This window comes from Piliocolobus tephrosceles, unplaced genomic scaffold, assembly GCF_002776525.5.
Source record: "Piliocolobus tephrosceles isolate RC106 unplaced genomic scaffold, ASM277652v3 unscaffolded_30634, whole genome shotgun sequence".
NCBI classification, from domain to species: domain Eukaryota; kingdom Metazoa; phylum Chordata; class Mammalia; order Primates; family Cercopithecidae; genus Piliocolobus; species Piliocolobus tephrosceles.
In genome coordinates this window covers 14,901-31,355 of record NW_022313904.1, presented here as the reverse complement: position 1 = coordinate 31,355, position 16,455 = coordinate 14,901, and the positions used below count along the sequence as shown (strand labels likewise).

The following is a 16,455-nucleotide window of genomic DNA, read 5'->3' as shown; positions in this document are numbered from 1 at the left end:
TGGAAGACAAGACTAGCAGGCGGTAAAGGTAAGCGCAGAGAGGAGAGGCGATTTGGCTGAGGTCACACAGCAGGTAGGGGCAGACCCCAGTCTCCAGTCCCCAGCAGCTCTTTCACCGCCCCTGCAGCCCCTCTCCATCCCAGCCTTGGGCCCGGGGGCTTTCCGCCCAAGCGCCACACCCAGGTCACGGTAACCACAGCTACGCGTGCAGTCCCCAGCTTGCCCGCGGGCCCGGGCGGGCGGCTCCTCAGAGCCTCAGTTTCCCTTTGTAGAGCGGGCCCGCCGCCGCGGGTGGGCTGAGAGGGCGGGCGGCCCGGCGCCGGGCGGGCCGGGCGGGGAGGCGCCTGACTCAGCGGGCGGGCCACGGGCTGCTCAGCCGGTCCAACCGGCCGGGAGGCGCACGAGCCGCGGGGGCGCTGCGGGGCCGGGCGGCCCGGGGGGTGACGGGAAGGGAGGCCGGCCCGGCGCCGCCCAGCCCCGGGCTCCGGGCGGGAAGTGGGCGAGCGCGGCGGTGCGGGGCGCACGGGCGACGGGCCAGCGGGATGGGAGCGGGGCCCCTCCGCGGCCCGCAGCCTCGGGAGCCACACTGAAGTCGGGGGCGGGACCAGCGCGGAGTCGACATGTGTCTGCGCCTCGGTGAGCGGCTGGGGTGCGCGGGAGGCCCCGAACCACCCCAACACTCCCACGGGAGCGGAGCACTGAGCCTGGAGCCCGAGCCCCCAGGGGGCCAGGGCGCCCGCTCTGCCTCTAACTTACTACGCGGCCGGGGGCGGGTCACTTTCCTCTCTGGGCCTCAGTTTCCCCAGCAGTGAAATGGAGGGAGGAGCGTTGCGGGTGTCTTCTCGATGTGGCTGTAGCTTCTCTTCCTCTCGCCCTTTCTTGCCTTTCCTGCGGAGGCGCACGACTGCCCTCGGGGACCCCCGGTGGGCGGCAGAGGAGACGCTGTAGAGAGCAGCCCCACACTTACCCAGAAGAGACCCCGGGGCCAGGCCTCAGCTTCCCCAGCCTTGCAAGGGGCTCCCTCTTACATTCTCTCCACTCTCCTGAGGCCAGGAAGGAAAGCCGTAGGCAAAAAGGATCAGCAGCGAGGGAGCGGGACTAATGTGCCCCCTCCCTCCACTGCCTGGGCACGGTGATGCTGCTCGTGGGCAGCAGAGTCCTAGGGCATCCCTGCTGTCTAGCCGAGAGACCTTGTGAGCCTCAGTTTCCTTGTCTGTAAGAGGGGGACAGTAGTTCCCACCTCCTAGGACTACTATTAGGATGAGGGCAGCTTCTAAGAGTAAAGCGCTTAGCACTTTGCCGGCTGCGCTACTTAGCGTTCCCACAGTGGTAAATTAGAAATGAAGCCGGCTGGGCTTCATCTGGGAGGCAGCACTTTGGGAGGCCGAGGCAGGCGGATCGCTTGAGTCCAAGAGTTAGAGACTAGCCTGGCCGACGTGGTGAAATCCGTCTCTACCAAACATTTTAAAAAAGAAGAAAAAAAAAAATTAGCCCGCCTTCTCAGGAGGCTGAGGTGGGAGGATCACCTGAGCCCGGGAGGTGGAGGTTTCAGTGAGCCGCGATCAGGCCGGTGCACTCCAGCCTGGGCTACACAATGAGACCCTGTCTCAATTAATTTAATTTAAAAAGTCAGCCCGGTGCCGTGGCTCAGGCTTGTAATCTCAGCACTTTGGAAGGCCGAGAGGGGCGGATCACGAGGTCAGAGATCGAGACCATCCTGGCTAACACGGTGAAACCGTCTCTACTAAAAATACAAAAAATTAGCCGGGTATGGTGGCAGGCACCTGTAGTCCTAGCTACTTGGGAGGTTGAGGCAGGAGAATGGGGTGAACCCGGGAGGGGGAGCTTGCAGTGAGCCGAGATCACGCCACTGGACTCCAGCCTGGGCGACTGAGTGAGACTCCGTCTCAAAAAAAAATAAAATAAAATAATAAATAAATAAATAAATAAATAAATAAATAAATAAATAAATAAAAAGGCAAGGACTGCTCCAGACTCAGTCCAGTGCTCCAGGCACAGCCCCATGCTGGCACCATGCCTCTTTGACCAAAGTCTTGGTCCTGGGATGCCATTGTTATTGAGCCCAGCACTGAGCTGGAAGGTATAGACACTGAGCTCCCAGGTAGGTGGGTGGATGGGGTGAGGTGGGTCAGGCTCCTGCGCTGAAGCTGCCGTGCCCCTTCCTGCTTGGCTGGCATTCCATCTTCACAATGCTATTCCAGTCTCATGGTGCCTATCCAGCCTATCATCTGCCCTCTGCTTCTCCTAGATCTGGTTCAGCTCCAGAGGGTCCTGCAGGCTCCAGGGGTCTCAGAGACCGGCTGGACCAATGCCTCCCCATTTTATAGATGTGGAACTTGGGGCCCAGAGAGGGGAGGGACTGGTGCCTGGTCACACAGCAAGTCTGACTGAACAGCCCCATCCCTTCCTGCTCCCTGAGGACTGTCTCTTGGCACAGCTTCAGACAGATATCCCAGAGAACGTCCAGTGTAGAGATGTCATTTTTTTTAGATGGGGTCTCTGGCTCTATAGCCCAGGCGTGAGTGCAATGGCATGATTATAGCTCACTGTGGCCTCCACCTCCTGGGCTCAAAAGATCCTTCTGCCTCAGCCTCCTGAATAACTGGGACTAGAGGCATGCACCACCATACCTGGCTAATTTTTTATCTTTATCCTTTTGGTAAAGATGGGATCTTGCTATGTTGATCAGACTGGTCTTGAACTCCTGGCTTCAAGTGATTCTCCCACCTTGCCCTCCTAAAGTGCTGGGATTAGAGGCATGACCACTATGCCTAGCCTCTTTTTTTTTTTTTTTTTCCAGCTGCAGAGCTCTCATATATTAAATATGACCAAACCGCTCTACCACAGATGGGGAGACAGAGGTCTAGGAAAGGACTCAGTCACATCCCATCAGAATCAGCTAAAGAAGAAATGTTTAGTTCTGGGGGCTAACCACAGACTTCAAGTCTCAGAATTGGTGCTAGTGAGGGGCTGGCAGGGCCAGGGGGCCGGTGTGGTGTGTCTCCTTGAGGGCACAGCTAGGACTTATGGGCAAATTTCAGAGAGCAGGTTGGGAGCTGGCATGTGCAGGTAGGGCTGGGCAGCCCCTTGGCCACTGAGAGCATCTGAATGAGTCCCAATGTTCTTTTGATCCCAGCTTCCCCTACTCACTCCATCCTGCCCAGTTCCCCCTGCGCTGAGAGCTTGCTTTTCCCAGTACCCTCGGGGTATGCCACAATTTCCCATCCACTTCCTCATGGACCCACTGAGAGGCAAGGTTCTTCTTCCCATTTTGCAGATGGGGACATGGAGACTCAGAGCTTTGAGTTCCCTGCCCCGAGTCACCTGGCTCTGGGCAGTTCAGTTCAGCAGCGGTGTCAGCATCTGCTGTGTACCAGGCCCTATCCACCAAACTGAGTACCAAGCAGGGCCCAGTTCCTGCCCAATGAACTCTGGCTCCTTGTGGCCTGGAGAGTGACTGTGGAGCTCACCGTGGTACCCCAGGGCCTGGCACAGAGCAGACACTCTGTGAACATGTGTAATGAACACATGAGTCAGTGAATGGGGAGCTTAGTGGAAGGATCTCGAAGTCTAGAGCTAGAAAACTGAGCTAGTGCCCCCCATTCATGACCTTGAGCACTAACAAGCGCTACTGCTAAGAGTCACCTGTATGCTTGTCCAGCCTCAGAGTCCCAAGGATTCTCGCAAAGGCATCCTGAACCCCTTTTATGGATGAGGAGACCAAGGCTCAGAGGAGACAAGTTACTGGCTCCAAGTCATCCAGAAATACATTTAGAACCCAGTGTCCATCATTAGGGCCAGGGCCTTGGCTTCCCCTTCTGCCCAGCAGGATAAGCCCCACGCACAGCCCTGACATAGCTGTCCCCCACAGGAGGCCTGAGTGTGGGCGACTTCCGGAAGGTGCTGATGAAGACAGGCCTGGTGCTGGTGGTGCTGGGCCACGTGAGCTTCATCACGGCCGCACTGCTCCATGGCACGGTGCTGCGCTACGTAGGCACCCCCCAAGATGCTGTGGCGCTGCAGTACTGCGTAGTCAACATCCTCTCTGTCACTTGTGCTATCGTGGTATGGCCAGGCTGGGAGGGTGGTTGGTGGGAGGAGGCTGGAGGGGGCTTGAAGGGTCTTCAACAGATCCCCACCCAGAGCCTGTGGTGGTAAGCAGAGAACCTCAAGGACTAACCCTTTGTCTGCCACTTACCAACTGCCCAAGTCACTCAACTTCTTCATCTATAAAATGGAGATGGTAACAGTGTTTACCTCCGAGGGTCCTGATGGGTACTGATGAGGTCATCCACAGAAAGTGCTTAGCACAGTGTCTGGCATGTTGTTAGCGCCCACTACTGTGAGCTAAGATGATTATTACATCGAGAAATATCCACAGCACCACTGGACAGAAGAAAGGAGCAGGGGTTGAGCTTGGGAGGGTGCTGGAGGGTTGCACAGAGTGCCGGCCTCTGACCTGGGTATTGATGGATGAGCAGGAGTTCACAGACAGGCTGCCATGACCAGAACCTATGTATGTGGCATGTTGAGGCTAGCAGAGGCGGGAAAGGAAGCTGAGATGGCATTCCGAGTACAGAGAACGGGAGATGGGAAGGTTGGAGGTGGAAATGGCTAAGATCGGTTCTGGAGATTCTGAGAAAACCAATTTGGCAGGAGCTTAGCATTAGGCCTGCTAATGTAGCAACTGCTAGTGAATGGTAGCCATGGTTGTGACTGGATATCAGTACCTGTTTGACTAGCACATGAATGGAGGGGTCAGGTAGTCTCGAGTTTGTAAAGCTCTTTCCTGCTGGTCAGCAGAAGTGGCCACAGCCTTGGGAGAAGATCCTCCCGCACATCAGTGTCTGAGTTCCATCCCTGCCTCCTCCTGGCTGAGAGACTTATGTCTCTCTCTAGTCCTGTTCCTCCCTTGCAAAATAAAGCTCAGACAGCTTGCTGGCCTCAAGGCTTGGGAGAATGGGGGTCATAGGTCCCAGCAAGAAGGAGAGGCTCTGTTGGTGGGACAGGGCTGGGCTGGGTGGATGTGTGCAGGGTCCTTGGAGTTCCTCTGACTAATAACTGTTGTGAGGAAGGCAGGGAAGGCAGTGGGCTCAGGGCGAGGAGGTCCACCAGGATGGGCTTTGAGCTGGACCACTTCAGCCTTCCCTTCATTTAGTTAATCCTCACTGCTCCCAGCAACTGGGGGCCATTATTATCCCCATTTCACAAAAGAGGAAACGAAGACTCAGGGATTCACCCAACTTCCTGCTGATACACAGACGTCAACCCGGATTGGAACCTATTTGTGTCTGACACCAAAGCCAGTGTCCTTTCTGTCAGCTCATCCTGCAGAGCGGGGCTAAGCCCACAGAGATTGAGGCACTGTGTTGTGGCTCTCATGTAAACTAAAGACATGCTGGGCCTGGAACCCAGGACCCCGTCATACCACCTGCCTCAGATGGGTCCAGCCCAAGCCTGGTCCAGTGAGGAACATCAGGAGAAAGACTGGATGGGTGGACCCCAAAGAACCAGAGGGCAGCTGTTGGGCTGAACTGTGGGGTAGCCCCACCCCTTGGCATCGAGGCTGGTTAGGGAAACGTGTGCAAACCTGAGCAGGGCTTGCAGGATCCTCAGGGACAGAGGAGCAGGAAGGGTGTTCCTGGTGAGAGGGTGCGTGGGCAGCGTCCTGAGCAGGCTGTGTATAGACATCCACATCCAGAGCAGTGAGGGAGGACGGTACCCCAGGTGGGGCTGAGAAGCCAGCAGGATTGGGGCTGGGGTCTAGTCACTGAGAACCTGGAATCATTGAAAATACCCCCAGGGATTTAAAATTCTACTCTATAACATGTCTTGGTTTGTTTCAATGTAACAATTTTGATTTTAGTTCCTTGCTAACTGGGTTAGTTTCTTCCACAATCTTTTCCATTCCAGAAAGGTGTGTCCCATGCATACCCTGGCATGCCCTGGTGGCCCCAGGATACATGAACCTGCTTGAGACACAGCCGTAGGCAGTGGGAACTCGTGGAAGGTTGTAGAGAGGGAGTGACAGTTTTAGAAACATCATGTCAGGCTGGACTATGAGGAGGCAGATGGAGATGTGAAGCCCAGGCTAAGCAGTGGGTGAGGGGTGGGGGAGTCTGGAGGGCAATGGTTGGCGCCGGTGAGATCATTATCCCAGAGTGGCCCTGATCCCCTGCCCCTGCTCCTCCAGCCAAGGAATCAAGGCTGACTTGGGCCTTCCCTACAGGTCATCACCTCAGGCATCGCAGCCATCGTGTTGTCACGCTACCTCCCCAGCACCCCCCTGGTACGTGGTGCCTCCTGGGATGGGGCTTTGAGGGAAGGGTAGGGGCAGCAGCCACCCACCAAGGGCCTGGCCTCCTTGAAGGGGGTAAGGCTGACCCTCAGGGAGGTCAGAGCTGCCCATGGGGGCCAAGCACGACGCCTGTTGACCAGTGGCCTCCCCCGTCCAGCGCTGGACAGTGTTTAGCTCGAGCGTGGCCTGTGCTCTCCTCTCTCTGACCTGTGCCCTTGGCCTCTTGGCCTCCATCGCCGTGACCTTTGCCACCCAGGGCAAGGCACTGCTGGCTGCCTGCACTTTTGGGAGCTCTGAACTACTAACCCTCGCACCTGACTGTCCCTTCGACCCCACACGCATTTATGTGAGTATCTAGGCCTGGGGTAGGGGCACCAGGCCCTTGGGGGTGGGAAAGGCTCTTGGAGTCCACCCTCCACCCCCAACTCCAGCCAGCCATCTCTGCCCCATGCCCCACAGAGCTCCAGCCTGTGCCTCTGGGGCATCGCCCTAGTGCTCTGCATGGTGGAGAATGTGTTTGCTGTGCGCTGCGCTCAGCTCACCCACCAGTTGCTGGAGCTGAGGCCCTGGTGGGGGAAAAGCAGCCACCACATGGTAAGTTCCCTCCACAGCCCTGACTCCCCGAATTTCCTGGGACCCCCTGCCAGGGTACCCAAGCTGCTCTGCCCCACCCCTATGTAGGGGCCCCCACCTTGAGAAATGGGGCAAAAGTTTTCTCCCCAGGAGCAAAGGGGGAAGCTTGGAGGCTCGGAGAGGTGAGATCTCCCAGCAGAGTCACACAGCTGACACCTGGCTCTCCTAGGGCCCAGGATGAGTCTTGAGGGAGGGGCAGGGGTGTCTGGGCTCACACTGGGGGCGTTCCAAGGGTCTGGCCTGGCTCTTGCAGTGGAGTGGGTAGTGATGCCCCTTTGCCCCCAGAGATCCTTCCAGCGCTCCCCTCCTTCCATTTCCCGGATGTCCTGGAGGGGGAGACCCAGGCTGAGAACCAGTGGGTCTGGCAGTCTCCTGTGTATCTGCAGATGCGGGAGAACCCAGAGCTGGTGGAGGGCCGTGACCTGCTGAGCTGCACCAGCTCTGAGCCTCTGACCCTCTGAGAGATGATGTCCTGCCCAGGCCCCATGGCCACTAGGACCCTGCAAGCAACTCTGCTCTGTGACCAGGCCAGGATTCCTGGAGCTGGCCTGAGAGGGCTCAACAGACCCTCAGAGACCCAAGTGGGGCTTTCAACCCCTCCCCCACCATCCAGCCCACTGCACTGAAATGAGACTTTATTCTGAAATTATTAAAAAGAACAGAGATGCTCCATTTGGCTGCATGCGGGGGGCGGGGGGGCGAATGGGAGGACAGAGGGGAGGACGGGCTCAGCCGGGGGGCCATGTCTCTTTCTCACGCAGGACGCTGTGCATGGGGCTCTGGGTGCATCTGCCCATCTGCCTGTGGGCCTGTATGTGTGTGAGAGGCAAAACACAGAGAGCTCCGTGGGTCTGTGTGTATCCAAGTGCTAAAAGGCAGGCGGGCTTTCTGGGACCCACACCTGGCGGGCTAGTATCCTGGAAGGTTTCACTTGGTGGCTTGGCCTGGGGACCAGCAAGGGCTGGGGTGGGAAGGGTGGCTCAAAGAACCCTCTTTCTCCAACTCCACACCCCTAGCATCCTTCTCTCCCCTCCAGATAAAAAGGCTCCCCCCCGGGCATGACTTCCCCCACCCCCCAAGCTGAGATCTGCAAGACGGGGAGACTGCCCCTTTGGGGGAGGCGTCTGGCCTCGGGGCTGGTGGGTGGGTAAGGGGACCTGACTGAGGGGCAGACCAACCTAGCCTGTGTCTCTATTGTTGCCTCTGGGATTGGGGGGTGCTAACCGCTTACTTGCTTTGGCCTGGGGGTACCGCAGGGTTCCCTTTTCCGGAAGCCCCCCACAGAGCAGACCCGGGGAGAAGGGCTTCCCCAATCTGGCCCCCAGCCAGAATACACACAAGGGAGAGGAAGCTAAGAGCCGGGAGGGAGACGGTGAAGGGAGGGAGGAAGGGGGAACTGGCTCCTCTCAGAACTGGGAGGCGCTGCTGGGGTCGCACTGCAGCAGGCGCACGATGGACGGGTCGCTTTTGGCTCCGCGGATGAACTCCTCCAGGGACAGCTTGCCTGCAGGGCGAGGGGAGTGGTGATCGGGGAGGAGGCGGCAGCCAAGAGAGGGGAGGCGGAGCGGAAAGGGGGGGGGGGAGGGAGAGGCGCCCGCCCCGTCCACCCGTCCCGCCCCTGCCCCTCACCGTCGTTGTTTGTGTCCATTTGGCGGAAGATTTTCTCAGTCCTCTTTTCCGGGGTCGACTCGTCCTCCGGCATCTTCATCACGGACGAAACCATCTTGTAAATGGCCTGGGGGCGGGAGGGGGGCGGGAAGTGAGAGGAGCCTGCCCGAGCCCCCACCCGCAAGATTCAGAGGCGCCCCCGGGCTCGCTGACGTTTGCTGCCCCCGCCTGGGCAAGGTGGAGTGGGGAATTACAGAGGCGTGGGGAGCCGGGGGCTTCGGGAAGGCGTGTCTGGGAAGGTTTCCCAGAAGAGGGGGCTATCGGGCGGGCCCTGCCGCGCTCCCTTAGAGGGCTGGGTGGGAAAGGAGCAAAGACGCCGCAGGTGAAAGCTCCGAGCGGACGCCGGGAATTTGGGGGCTCAGGGGGTCAGGAGAGATGTTGGAGGACACCGGGGCCCTACAGTGGAGGGCCTGGTGCGGCGGGCTTAGGAGCGCGTGCCCGGGACGCGAGTCGGCTGTAAGTACCGTGGCTGGCACCCGGGCCCAGGGCGGCCGGCGCTCGGTGGTCGAAAGGGGGCGCTGGGCCAAGGGGGCGTCACGGCGCTGCGGGGCCGTCTGCGGCCGACAGGGGGCGCGGCGCGGGCTGGAGGGCCAGAGGGGCGGGGAACAGTATGCAGATGAATGCAAATGTGCATCTGCAGCAGGCAGGGACCGCCAGGCTTGGCTGGCCTGGGCTGGGCAGAGGGCGGCAGCCGCCACGTGCAGTAGCTCCCGAGGTGACGTGACAGAGAGTTCTCCTGCTAAATGTACAGAGCACGCACGTAGGGCTTCGCCTGTAGCCTGGGTCACAGTGCCCCGGAGCTCAAGGACCGAACCTGTCTCCTCAATCTTCCAGCTTTACCCGACCGACACTTCCTCCAAGAAGCCTCCCTTCTCCCATCCCATAAACTTCCGCTGTCTCAGATCCAGCTTCAGCCTCCACACTGGTCTCTTCCAGCCTCTGTCCCTCGGGTCTGTCCCCCATGCTGCCTCTGAAAGCTCTTTCCAAACACAGATCTCCACTGTTACGTCCCCAGCCCGCACACCACCTCGTCACTCCCATCACACACAGGCCTCCCCTTAGGCTCGCCTTGCACCCAGCTCCTTCTGCTGCCTCCCACTCCTCCTTGGGACTCAGTTTACAAGCTGTTTTCTTAGCGAGGTCTTCTCCAACCCAGGCTGGGTCAGGGTGCATATGGGCCCAGAGCCTGGTGGACTTTTCCTTTGCAAACATCTCTCCAGAAGAAATTATGTCTTTGCAGGGTTGTTCCTGCAAACGTGGACGTCTAGCTAATGTTTATATCCCCAGAACCTGGCACCAGGCAGGGACTTCCCTATTTAAAAGCCATTGGCACTTCCCACTGCCCGCTGTTCCAAGTTCAAGCCATTCGGCCTTTGGGATTTAAGATGCTTTACAATCTGTCCGCTGCTGACCCTCCTCCATCAGGCCTCCCCTGGCTGGGTGATCCTGCCAACAGCCAAACACCCCTGACGCTTCAGATTCTCCAGCATTTACAGTCTTTGCCTGGAATAACAATACTAACTACACTTATCAGAGACCTGCTCTGTGCCAGGCACTTTACACGAACTATTTCTAAACCTTGCGCAAGCCCTGAAAAACAGGTATCATGATCCCTGTTTTCCAGATAAGAAATTGAGGCTCAGGAATTTGATGGCGGAAATTGAGGAGGAAATTGATGGCGGAGACTCAATTTGTACCTGTTCCCTCTTAGCTGCTGGAGGGATGCTTGGGCAGTGTGGGGTGGTGACAATCAGCAGGGCCTTTAGCATTAGACCCAGTCTGTAGTAACTGCTCAATGAATGGTAGCCACAGTTGTGACCGGATATCAGTACCTGTCTGATGAGCACATGAATAGAGGGGTCTGGTAGTTTCAAGTTTCTAAAGTTAGATGGACCTGGAGTGGCATCCTGGTTCCACTACTCACTAACTGTGTAGCCTTGGACACATACTTTTCTGTGAGCCTCAGTTTCCTCAGATTAAATGAGATTATGTGTGAGGAACTGTGACTGGCTAGAGTGAGTGGTCAGTAAACAGCTTATATTACAGTCATTATTCATCCTCTACATCCTCAAGTCTTCCCTGCCACTCAGTCCCCTGGCTCCCAGATGACACCTTTAAACCCCTGTCACTGAGCTTGTCAGTGTGACCTACACATCTGTCTCCCCCACCAGAGTGGGAGCCCCAAGAGGCGCAGTCTCTTCCTCTCCAGTGTGTCCACTAGCTAGCACAGGGCTGGGTCTTGAGAAGAACTGGGCCAGTGACCACTACCTCTGTGACAGCCTTCTCCTGGGCCTGCTAACTAATTGTCTGGAATTGCTGCTCACTCATGGTTTCATGGGAGCTGACTTGTCATTAATCAGGTACTGGGGCTTGCAGAGCTCTGTGTGCACCAACCATCTGGGGCCACTGGGCTGCCAGAAAAGAAGCCAGGGCCTGGATAGCAGAGGCCACCAGAAAGGGGTCCTGAGGATGCCCAGGGAATGGGTCTAGCTTGACTGATGCCCTGGGCATGGTGGCTCCACCAGGACTGGGGTTTACCAGTACACACCAGTGCAACACACTAAGTGGTAAAATGCAAATGTCCCTCCAGATTGGTCAGTACCCAGCTGCTGTCCATGTCCGAGTGATCCTCCACCATCCTGGCCACCTGACCCTACCCTCAGGACCCCCAGATCCCCCTACCATCAAGCAACTAAAGAGTTAAATGTCTGACCCACAGGAGTCCATGGCAAACATTAAGGCTTTTCCCCCTCTAGCCATAGGTATGGGGAGGGCATCACATCTCCACCTAGAGAGCAGGCCCAGACCTTAGCAAGAGGAGAAGCCAAAGTCAAGAGTCCAGCAGTGGCTGGGGCAACAGTCTGTGGAGCTGAGGGACAAGAAGGGAAAGGATTCAGAGATGCAGAAGGAAAGGGGGCTAGAGCTTGTGCAAAGCTGTGTGACAGGATTAGTCAGGGCACATTTCAAAGATGCTGAAAAGGCCCTTCTGGCTAGAGCAGAGGATGTACAGAGGAGAAAATAATAACAGACAATTGCTAATGTCTACCAAGTACCAATTATATTCCAAGCCCTCCGCTTGAGTCCTTATCTCACTCTATCCCTGCAATAGCCTTGTGAGGCAGGGGCTTAACACCCCCACTTTACAGGTGAAAAAACCCATAAAGGCTTAGGAAAAAGGCAAGGAAGTGGACGGGTAAAATAGAACCAGAGCCCTGGCCATCTTCAAGGCTGGTCTGAGGGGATGGGTGCTCTGGGAGGTTTCTGAAATAAAGCTAACATGTAGCACACTTAAACTTGTACTAACAAAGGGCTTTTATATCTGGTCCTTAAATCTCCTTGTGAAGTCAGTATCACCATACAGATGAGCAGCCTAAGAGTGAAGGCCACGTCCAGAATTGGAGGCTAGACCTCCTGGCTATGAGTCCAGAGCCCTCTCAGTAGACAGCTCTGAGTAGTGGCCAGCCAGAGCTTGTCTTCACTTATTTGCTGGGTGACTTTGGGTTTATCACTTCACCTCTCCGAGCCTCATGGGGTTGTTGTAAGCATGCACTGAGCTCATAAGCACCTCACTCAATGCTAAGCTCATAGTGGGCCCTCAATCAATTAGAAGATAGCTGGGTATCCAGATGGAATGTGGACAGTGGTGCCAGATGGCCCTCTCACACAGGCTGTGTGGCCTCAAGCAAGTGCCTTTATCTCTCTGAGCATCTGTTTCCTTTGGTGTAAATGAAGATCAATTAGACATAACTGGACTGTGCTCTGCAGAAATGTCAACTCATAAAAGATAAAGAAAGGATGAGGAGCTATTCCAGATTAAAGGGGGCTAAAGAGACATGAGAACTAGATGCAATGCATGACCCCAGGTCAGGGCCAAAAATGCTATAAAGAACATTATGGAGACAGTTGGCAAAATTGGAATATGGTTGGTAGATTAGATAATAGCGTTGTTTCTATGTTAAATATCCTGGCTTTGGTAATCATATTATGGGTTATGTAAGAGAATGTCCTTATTTTTAGGAAATATATCCTAATGTATCCGGGGTAAAGGGCCAATGTTCAGAACAACAAGAAAATGTTACACACTAGTGTGCACACATGCACACGCACACAGATAATGATGAAGCAACTGTGGCAAAATGTTAATTGGCGAATCTGGGGAGAGGGTATAGGGGAGTTTTCTCAACTTTTCTTTAAACGGGAAATATTTCCTAATAAACAATTTTTTAAGTGGGATTGCAAGAATAGCCCCTGCCACCACTTGCCTACAAGGCCTGCTGAGAGGATCAAAAGGGGTGGTGGGTGCGAGCTGCCGGGCCCTGTGCCTGGCATTCTGAGGGGCCCAGGGGCCCACCTGCACGATCTCCAGCATCTCCTCCCGGCTGATGTAGCCATTGCCGTCCAGGTCATACATGCTGAAGGCCCACATGAGCTTCTGCTCCAGGCGACCGCGTGAGGTCACACTCAGTGCAATGATGAACTCCCGAAAGTCTATGGTGCCATCGCTGTTGGTGTCAAAGGTGCGGAAGACGTGCTCGGCAAACTTGGAGGCGTCACCATAGGGAAAGAAGTTGGCATAGATCTTCTTGAACTCGTCCACATTGAGGATTCCTGTGGGGCAGTCCTTGAGGAAGCCCTTGTACCACTCCTGCAGCTCCAGCTCTGAGAACTCCGTGTTCTCCCGCAGGTCCTGCAACATCTCGGGCCGCAGCTTGCTGTTCTGCTTGCCCATGGCCACCGAGCCAAGTCCCACCTGGGTCCCCAAGGGGGTCAAGGGCAGAGAGGAGTGATCAGGCCCTCCTGGATACTAGACACTGCTCCAGATGGCCCCCCCTGCCAACAGCCATCCCCACCTCTCGTTTGACTCAGGGAAAGAGAGGAACTGGCCCAAGGTCACACAGCCTAGACCCAGGCATCCTGTATCTGTGCCATGCTCCACACCATCTCCCTGGATCATACACTTTCCTGGGAGAGGGAGGAAGGGAAGGGGGATTCACATTTACTGAGGCCCTTCTCGGTGCCAGCCACTAAGCCTTCACAAATGCACACCATTTCACCCTCACAACAGGTGGTATAGGGACTTTCCCCATTTTACAGATGAGAAGGCAGGCTTACAGATGTGAGGTGGCTGCTTCAGGTCACACAGCCATGGCATGATGAGGCTGACTCCTAGAGTTGCCCACAGAGGTGCAGAAAAACCTTCTGATCCTCCTCCGTCCTACCCACTGCCTTCTCATTGCCTCATATGTGCCTGCTCAGCACAAAATATACCCACAGCCCAGACATTGCCCTGTTCTCCCTCTGACAGGTGTGCCCAACAAGAGGCAGCAGAGGGAGGTGTTACTGTGGGCTCCAGAGTCAGATCACCTAGGTTTGAATCCCAGCTCCTCCTCTTACCAGCTACGTGACCTTGGGCAAGTTCCTTAAATTCTCTCTGCCTCATCTTTAAAGTGGGGTAATAACAGTACTTACCTAAGAGGATAGTTGTGGGGATTAAATTAGTTAACAAGTGGGAAGCACTTAGAACCACGGCTGCACAGATAAGTGCTACATAAGTGTTAAATAAATAAAAATGACTTACATATACCCAGGTGCCACAAAACTCATGCAAAAACTGTGCAAACGAACATATACTGATAACTATATGCTTCATAGCTCACCAGATCCACACCCTGGATCCCATGCCACTCACGTACCAGCCCACGCCCACCCGTGGGTCAGCATGCCTCCACACATGACGACATTCCCTCTGCTCCGCAACTCACACGAATCGACACATGGCACCACGCACAACTCCCATACCCTGTGCATCAAGACACACCAGCCCACGACCCCACATGTCTCACACATGCCATCACACGCCAACTCGCATGCCGACACCTCTCACATGGCCAGCTGCACGTGGGACCTTCAGGCACCCTTGCCATTTTTCTTTGTTTTCCTTCAGTTTTCCCAGGGGTGCTGCCAGGTCCCAGGAGAGGGAACTGCAAACCTTCCCAGACCTGCTGGGGGCTCCTTTTCCAAGGAGAACCCCCAAGGCCATCCAAGCCTCCCCAACACTTACCTTTCATCTAGTCCTGAAAGGCCCCCTGAGTGCAGGTTAGATTGTGGAGACTGACTAGAAGGCAATGAAGAGGAAACAGCCAGCCAGTTCTGCACAGGAATGTAGGGGTGTGTGCAGGTGACCCCCACCCACTTGGGGCAAGGAGGGGATTATTTGTGCATACATGTGCATGAAGCTCTGCACACATGTGAATGGGTGTGTTGTGAGTGCATGTGCTCATGCATAATGTGTGCCGCTGGTTTTTGTATTGCATTCGCCCGCCGTGTCTTTCCATCTATGTCCCTGCATGTGCCTCAGATGTGCATGTGATCAGGTGTGCACCCATCACAGCGTGAGGGAATGAGCCCGTGTGGTCATTTGGAGGACCTGTGTGTGTCCTCAGCGGTGTGTCACATGCATGTTTCTGTAAGTTGGTCCCCCTCCTTTCTAGAACAGCCTCTATGGCCCAGGCTAAGGACCCATCAGACAAGCGAGTGGGAAAGGGCTGAGGAAATGAGAAGGGCTGGGGCATGTCCCTCACTGCCCTCCTCAAGGTCCAAGGAACTGGGTCGCCGGGGTGGGGGCAGAGAGATGCGCAGAGCAGGAGAGCTCCTCCAGTGCCCCCTCCACCCTGCCACTCTCGGAGTTGCGCCCCCCCCCGCCCGGTTGGAAGAAGATTCAGCTGTCCGCAAAGACCTCAAGTCTCCCATATGGGAAGAAGCCCCTCAGCTCGACCTGAGAAGCCAGCCCCGGAGACCAGCTCCAAACCTCCCTCAGCTCTGGCCCCCAGCCCCCGCCTCCATCCGCTCAGCACTAGGACAGCGCCCGGCGCGTGGCCCCTCCTGGAGGGGGCGCTCCCGGGCGGTCGAACGCGGCTCCTCGCGACCGGCCACTCGGCGTTCAGGACCCTGGAGAGCACCACGCGCTCCCTGGTCCCCTGCGCCCCCCGCCACCCCGGGACAAGGATTCCCTGGAAGCCCGGGAGCGGCGGTGTTGGGAAGCCCTGGACGTGGGCCCCCGGCTCCGGGAACCCCCTGCCCTCATCCCCCGGCCCCGGCTGGAGCTGCCCCCACTCACCCAGCGACGCGGAGACACCGACTGCGCAGGGAAGGCGGCGCTGCTGCGGCGCGCGCGGCAGGGGCGGCCGGAGGGGCGGGCGGGACTGCGAGGGAGACGCCCCGCAGCGCTTACCCGGAGCCCCTCCCCTGGGGGGGTCCCCGCCAGCCCTGGGGGTGGGGGAACGGCGCGCTAGGCTCCGCCCCCCCCGCCCCCCGCCCCGGAGAGAGAAGGGGACGCCCTCGGTTCCCCGGCCCCCCTCGAGGGAGCAGCCTGCCCGGGGAGGAGGACCACGGCGCCCCTCTCCTCGGCACCTCAGCTCTGGTGGCCGGAACGGAGGGACAGGGTAGTGCCAAGAGGCCTCTCTACTGAGCCGGGGGCGATCCCCGGCCACTCCGCCCCCGCTTCCTTCCCCATGCCCACCTGGGCTCTGAGCCGCACGTCGCTTCGAGGGCCGAATCGGCACCCTGGGCACCCTCCCTGCTCCTGCGCCTCAACTCTCTACTAACGGAGCTGGGAGCTCTTCGGGAAGGGTGGAGCGCCCATTCCTCCAGCTACTGAGGTCTTCTGGGTAGGGGGCCAGACACACCCCCAGACACGGGGTATTGGGCCAGACACGCCCCCTTCCCCACCTCCACCTTGTACCACTTCAGACCTCACCCTGACCCCCTCTCAGAATTAATCCCACCTCCCAACTTTGGTGTCAGCTGCTCCTCCCACTCCCCCCTCCAATCAAGGA

General features: G+C 57.1%; 2 protein-coding genes across 2 annotated transcripts; one reads left to right on the top strand and one right to left on the bottom strand.

The window, feature by feature from the left end:
• Positions 1-418: 418 nt before the first annotated feature.
• Positions 419-7,622, top strand: TMEM54 (transmembrane protein 54). The gene is made up of 6 exons (XM_023232314.3): positions 419-636; positions 3,893-4,086; positions 6,251-6,310; positions 6,477-6,665; positions 6,779-6,913; positions 7,339-7,622. Exons 1-6 carry the CDS (start codon positions 621-623, stop codon positions 7,411-7,413), a joined length of 669 nt encoding a protein of 222 aa, XP_023088082.1. The 5' UTR covers positions 419-620; the 3' UTR covers positions 7,414-7,622.
• HPCA (hippocalcin) lies at positions 7,571-15,765 on the bottom strand. Its single transcript, XM_023232315.1, has 4 exons — positions 15,738-15,765; positions 12,972-13,370; positions 8,582-8,687; positions 7,571-8,456 (listed from the first exon to the last, which is right to left on the bottom strand). The coding sequence occupies exons 2-4, from the start codon at positions 13,347-13,349 to the stop codon at positions 8,359-8,361; spliced, it is 582 nt and encodes a 193-aa protein (XP_023088083.1). The 5' UTR covers positions 13,350-13,370; positions 15,738-15,765; the 3' UTR covers positions 7,571-8,358.
• Positions 15,766-16,455: the final 690 nt, after the last annotated feature.

Bases quoted from the DNA above. Each gene is read 5' to 3' on its own strand.
- HPCA (XM_023232315.1), bottom strand. From the start codon at position 13,349: ATGGGCAAGCAGAACAGCAAGCTGCGGCCCGAGATGTTGCAGGACCTG. The intron at 8,688-12,971 runs GTGGGCCCCTGG...TCCCGCCCCCAG, and splicing joins AGATGCTGGAGATCGTGCAG to GCCATTTACAAGATGGTTTC. The intron at 8,457-8,581 runs GTGAGGGGCAGG...CTCGCCCTGCAG, and splicing joins AATGGACACAAACAACGACG to GCAAGCTGTCCCTGGAGGAG.
- TMEM54 (XM_023232314.3), top strand. The intron at 4,087-6,250 runs GTATGGCCAGGC...CCTTCCCTACAG, and splicing joins CTGTCACTTGTGCTATCGTG to GTCATCACCTCAGGCATCGC. The intron at 6,666-6,778 runs GTGAGTATCTAG...CATGCCCCACAG, and splicing joins TCGACCCCACACGCATTTAT to AGCTCCAGCCTGTGCCTCTG.